General features: G+C 41.2%; 1 protein-coding gene across 2 annotated transcripts in view; it reads right to left on the bottom strand.

Moving 5' to 3' along the window:
- Window positions 1-2584, bottom strand: part of fbxo32 (F-box protein 32) — a 6982-nt gene extending 4398 nt beyond the window's left edge. The window contains exons 1-4 of one of the 2 annotated variants that reach the window (XM_020596809.1): window positions 2472-2584; window positions 1813-1934; window positions 1413-1462; window positions 1191-1283 (exon numbers count right to left, since the gene is read on the bottom strand). In XM_020596809.1, the coding sequence (XP_020452465.1) occupies window positions 1191-1283; window positions 1413-1462; window positions 1813-1934; window positions 2472-2584 (378 nt within the window). Of the gene's footprint in view, window positions 1-1190; window positions 1284-1412; window positions 1463-1812; window positions 1935-2132; window positions 2244-2471 lie in introns of those variants that run through there. The other variant, XM_020596810.1, reaches the window with a different exon arrangement.
- Window positions 2585-6371: the final 3787 nt, after the last annotated feature.

The following is a 6371-nucleotide window of genomic DNA, read 5'->3' as shown; positions in this document are numbered from 1 at the left end:
GCGGTGACCTAGGACACTGTGTCCACACTAGATGCTAGTGTTACACGGCCATATTGTTCTTGGGGCTTAGCAAGTTACACCGCACTTGTTAGCTGGAACACCAGAGACTGCAACATATGGACAAATTTCTGGAGAAAGCTGTGTGTAAAAATGTCTGATCACTTGTGGGACATCAGATTATTCTGTATTCTGACATCTTGCAAATATCATAATGCTGTGCTTTGGTGGAAAAAACAAAAAAACAGTGGATCCCCTGCAATCTCTGCTGTCATGCCAAAAGACAAAGCTGATTTGTCTTGTACTGACCAAGCCTGACTTGGATCATCCCAGAACATTCACAGAGATGGTAAACATGAAAGAAAGAAAGTGAAGTTCCAAAGACGGCATTTTACATGAGTGAAAGGAGAGAAAAGAGAAGCAGAGTGTCAGACAAAACAATAGGAAGAGAGGCCAGTCTGGCACAGGCCGAGTGCATGTCTGTGCATGTTTGGAGGTCTGAATCACCTGACAACCGCCAGGTCTGGTTTCACAAACCCCTGTCGGGTGGTTGCACCTCGCTGCACAGCTGTCAGCGCCCCCACTCCACCCCACCCCCCACCCATCCCCACATGCAGCCCTCAGCTCACACAGGAGCACATGTAGGAGAGCAGGTGTTCAGTTCAGTTCAGTGTGGTGATGCTTTGATGTGGACAAGGGAAGATCCCAACTTAAACTTTATCATTTCCTTTTGATATCCTATAACACAATCACCTTATTGATAATGGTATTATGAATGAAGACAATGTCACATTTCCCCGAGTGGACATTTTTCTCTGAGCCATATGAATATGTGATATACACTGTGGGAAGTTCCAAAGGAACACGTGTATCAGAAACTTAAAACAAATTAACTGTACTGAGTAGCAAGTAAGATTTTGTCATTTTAGGGATGCCAAATGTCTTTGGCACTCATAGCAAAATATCATCTGTGGACATACTCTTCCCCTACAGCATACACACTTCCTTTGTCGTATCATCAGCACTGAGAGACCCTTGTCTGCAGAGCACTGATAAGAGCCTGGTAGAAGCATACACACCCTCTTAAACTCAGCCCCTTCTCTGCCACTAACAAAAACATCTATTAACAACCACAGGGCAAGACAAACAAAAGCAACAGAAAGTGTAAGAAAAAGAAAGAGAGGAGGACTCACTCTGACTACGTAATTAAATCTCCTCGTGTCCTTGATGGCGCTGCAGAAATCTAAGCGGTTGAAGGCCTCTCCCAGTGTACAATATCCGTGGCGCTGGGAGAATTTAATTATCAGGGTATTAGATTGCGATCCTCAGCTGGTATATTGGGTTTTCTCAGCATGTTTACATTAGCAAGGATGATGTGAAAAGTTGATGTGAAACTAAATGAGTTGGTCTGTTACCTCCTTGGTGCTTCCTTTATGAACATAAATCCACTTTTCCCTGTGGAAATCTGTGAGAAAACAACATTTATATTGGAGGTCAGTTCTCGTTAAACAGCTCATGAGCACCGTGACAAAACAGACACACACCCATCACAAACACGATACAATTTCAGGCTCAGCATAGTTACTGGAATCTAGTTAATGAATGATGGAAAATTAATCACAAAAATATTATTAGAAAATGTTCTCTTTAATGTGACAGGCATCCTCTTGCGCTAACATTTCTGATCTGGAACCTAACTATCATATATTATTACATGATTTATACCCTCACACACACAAACTAATAAAAACAATGTCATCCTCTGCATATTAATATTAAAAAAAATCAGACAGTGTGGTTCTTTCACTGACTCACAGGGGACCTTGGTGTTGTTGTTCGTTTGGTCTTTTTTCCTCTTCTTGGCAGCCATGTCATAGCTGAGAGAGAGCAGCAGGTTCTCCTTGCTGAAGCACTCCTCCTGCTCTTCCTTGCAGAAGCTGCAAAAACACAAGGATACATATTTCATTGGACACATGTTTTCACCATTTTACCTCAGTATATGAGTTAGACATTATATGCAGTACTAGTTATGTGTTTCAATAACATTTGATTCTGTACAGAGACTCTAACTGGCTCTTGCATCCAAACATACCCAATATATTTCTTAATGTTTTTGCTATGCATGTTGCTGTTACCTTAGGCTTTTCGTGCTAGATGTGCGTGCAGTTATAATGGAAAGAGGTACAGACTGAGCAGAGCTTTGTTAATCCACGCATGTGTAGCCAGGTTATTAATAGCTCAGTGATTAGACTTGGCCCCAGAAAAAACAAAGGCACTGTGATGAGATGGAAACATCACGGCGCAGCAGACCTACGTCTGTCTTGCACCGTGTCCGTGTCTGTGTCTGTGTCTGTCTGTGATGCTTTATACTCTCTTCAATCTCCCCCTCCACTTCCTCCTAACTAAACGTGGTGGCGCATTTAAGAGTGATGCAATTTCAACAAGCCTAGATTAAGACTTGCTAAATGACCAACCTGTCCCCGGAAACATTATTGTATTTGTCGTCTGTTGTTGTCCTTTTCCATCCCTCCTCGGTTTTTACCCAACTCTGACCCGGTGACCTCCAGTCCTGTCCGAGGAAAGGCATCCTGGCTCGATGATGCTGGGTTAAGTAAATCTAAAAAAGTTTACCGGGAAATAGTACCCGCTTAAATTAAAGTGTATCCCTTCTTCTAAGCCCTCAGTTCAGGACGTTTTTCTAGCCTAGTGTTGACATTGCGCAGCTCTCTTATATCCTCCAACTCAGAACCCGGAAACACATGAGATCCGCCCACTTTGGAAACTTCTATGCAACACGTGGCTTTGTTTATCAACTCAGGCGTTGCAAAACTTCTTGGAGGTGACTAGCAGGAGGTAACGGGAGCTTTCGTGTCATGAAAAGACAAATAGTGGAAGCCAAGGACATTTATTCTGAAGATTTTTGTAACGCAATGAAGCTTAGGAAAACACGATGCAATGTTAAACAGCTTGGGGGACAGTTGTGAAACGGGGGGACGTACATGTATACTCATTTCCTATATTCAAGCCAAAAATGTTAATGAACATCTTTTATTTGTAACCACATTTTTTTACATTGTGGTGTCGATCGGTTTACATACGTAAAGGTTCTGAATTCACCTTTGTCATTTGCTGTGACTTGGGATTCGGTGATGAGGAACAATCTTTTTTTTTACACACATCACTTCCTTATCAAATTGCAACCTACTTCTGACTTTGTTACAGGCCCCACCCAGAACCCACAGTCCTCTGAATTGTGTACCTCACTACAGTTTTTATAGGCTAATGCAATGATCCTGAAAGAAGCAGTCACTGGTGAGGAAGTGTTTTGCCCAAGCTTATCAGTACTGGCTTTATGTCTCTGTAAATATGAAAGGAAAAACATTACAGCCTGCCAGTATTTGTAAGGTCCCCTGATTTTTAGTCACTATTATTATAAATAAATTAGGTTGTCCTTTGGATTCCTCCAGAGTGGGTCGCATTGTGGGTTGTGTGGGAGTGTACTGTACGTACGTGTGCATGTGTGTGTTGACAAAAGGGGTTTACTATTGCATTTCAGTTCTCAAATCCATGAAGACCATATAGATCATGGACCCTGATCCATAAAGATTGGATAAGGATATTTTGTTTATTTTAGATCATGCCATTAAACAACATTACTTAAAGGCATGAGATTTACACACTTATCTGTGAGGCTTTTTGGAATCAAGCCCCCTGTTTATTATGGCTTTAATAGCCTCACTTGTGTCATTGAACCTTGTGCTTACCTATGCAGTTATTAGGAATCTCATTCCAAAGGGACGTGTTTCTATGCCCACTGTTGTAGTGAAGGTCAGGAGCGGTTGTATATTGGATTTGTCATCAGCATAAAGTAAGAATGATAACAAAGGGATCAATGAAGAAGTGTGTTTAAGGCACATCCCAGTCTGATCATACAGTATGTGTCATGTGACCGTTGGTGTAAATGGCTTAGGTCCACCTCCTAAACATCCTGCAACATGACAAATATTGTTTGTGTATACATTCTCAGCAAAATGCTGCAGCAGTAGGTGTATGTGGAACAGTCATCTGATGTTTATGTTTATGTCTGTCTGTATTGAGGTAATTAGTGTATGTTTATGTCTGTCTGTATTGAGGTAGTGAGATGAGGGAGAAAGAAAGACAGAGGATTTTCTGGGACCTCATAACTCATGACACATTATACAATCTGCAAAACACTCAGCAGCAACACATGGTGCATATAACAAGTGTACAGCTTTTTCCGAGAACCAGCAGGACAGTGTTTCAGCTGATCTAGTGTTTATGTTGGGTCACATCCTGTGACTGTAGCAGGACCAGGGTTGTTGATGTGGCTGCTTTGGTTTTTGTGCAACCAACTCATCACTATGTATCAACATTATTGAATTAAAAATTAATTATTGAATTAATTCTTCTCTCAAGTTTTACTGCACTGCTCATTACAGATTCTGTGCTGCTGAAACCTTTGAAACAGGTGCATCAGTGGTTTCATGTCTGAGGTTTTAATATAAAACTCTGATATACATATGTAAAAGGTCAAGGAGCTCTGCACAGGCTCTGCATATAATAAAGTCTGTCACAGGACAACATCTGAAAGCACATGAGGCAGATGTGTTTTTACTAGGCGTACTGGTCTTAACCTACAATTTCAACCACTGCAGAAGTGACACATGCAGAAATAGTTCAATAGTTCCTCATATTGAGCTGCAGTGGTGTGTGCATAAAGTGGAACTTCATGGCTAAACAATGTATGAGTGCACATGCAGGGAGTATAAAGCAATGTGTATGGTGTTGTGAGTCCCCAAAGTCTAATTAAATCTATTTGTAGAGAAAGCCAGACTACAGGATTACATGGAAAGTCCCAGCAAGTGCTGGGTCAGTTGGTGACTGACTGACTGACTGAGAAGAAAACTATGATGTAAGATTGTAAGGAGTTTTGGTTTACTTTATTCAGTGAATCACAAACAGTGATGAACCTGAAATGTGCTCTGTTTAGAGTGAGTTTACACAGCTGACAAGAAAAGGTAAGACATTACTGGATGGCAGTGTCATTCCACCATTTCGGTCCAGACTGGAATATCTCACAACTGATGGAAGGATTGCCATGGAGGTTTGTACAGATATTACAGTCCCCTGAGGAGGAAACCTGCTGACTTTTATGCTGCCCTTGTAAAAATGTTTTAGGCTATATATAAAGTCTCTTGTATCTCAATATCTACCAAAAGGATAGCCACAAAAGTAGATTCCCATGATGATGTGTCCCAGTGATTTTTGGAGTTCCCACCAGCCTCAAGTGTATGATGCATTCTAAATGGCAAATGTTATCATGCTAACATGTTAAACTAAGATGGTGTGCCTTGTAAACATCACATTTGCGTAAACATCACTAATCTGCTAAACAGTATGTTAGCATATTGATTTAGCTTAAAGCATTGCTGCGCCAAAGTCTCCCATTACCCATGGTCCTACAGTATGTTTTAACCTAGTGTCAAAAATATTCACATTAAGGTGAAAAGATTTCAACATATAAATCACTCCAATAGCGACTGTGAAGGTACATCACGCCATGTAAATGTTGGGACACGGGTGCCATTTTTGGTGCTACATGTTGTATTTACCTGCATACATTCGTGTTCTGTTTGGCTAAAAAGTTGCTTAATTCATTTAGATCTCATTTTACTGACTGTGGTAATTCAGGGTGGATAACCTTAGCTGACTATAGCTAACTCGGAGCGGACCTGAAGATCCCATCGACATGAGCAACAGGCTGAAAAATGACTCTCCACACTGATCTGAGCTCTCTGCTTAGGAGCTAACTCCAGCTAGCAGCTGTTGGCAGATGACACAAAAACTGCAGATGACTCAAGTTCTGTCTTGTCTGTGCTCAAACTGAACAGTGAAGTGGATGTTCGGATGTAGCTAAAGCATCCACTACTGTATGCATGATACATTTTTTAAAACTAACTTATGACTGATAATGCACATGATGGTCCAAACATGGCACATTTACCCAAAATTCAACACAGTATGACATCAACTTCACATTCTCTATACATATGCCAGGATTTTTGATACACATTAAAATAGAATGAGTCAAAAGGTCGTTAGTGGATAATATCTCTCCTCCTTTCCCCTATATCCATCATCCTTGTTTTTGTTGTGATGTTGTGACCAGACCGGACAGCTGGTCAGGCCTGCTCAACCCTCCAAAAACTGTAATCACACACACGCACACACACACACATATATACACCTGTTTCTGTTCCTCCTGGCTGAGTTTCATCACTCACTCAGAATTTGTGTTGTGAAACCCTGCTCATACATTTCTTGCTCTCTCTAGTCATCTCTCACCCCTGCCA

The sequence above is a fragment of the Monopterus albus genome, unplaced genomic scaffold, assembly GCF_001952655.1.
Source record: "Monopterus albus unplaced genomic scaffold, M_albus_1.0 scaffold31.1, whole genome shotgun sequence".
Classification (NCBI taxonomy): Eukaryota; Metazoa; Chordata; class Actinopteri; order Synbranchiformes; family Synbranchidae; genus Monopterus; species Monopterus albus.
Note: the sequence above shows the minus strand (reverse complement) of the source record. Positions and strands in the feature narration are given on the sequence as shown.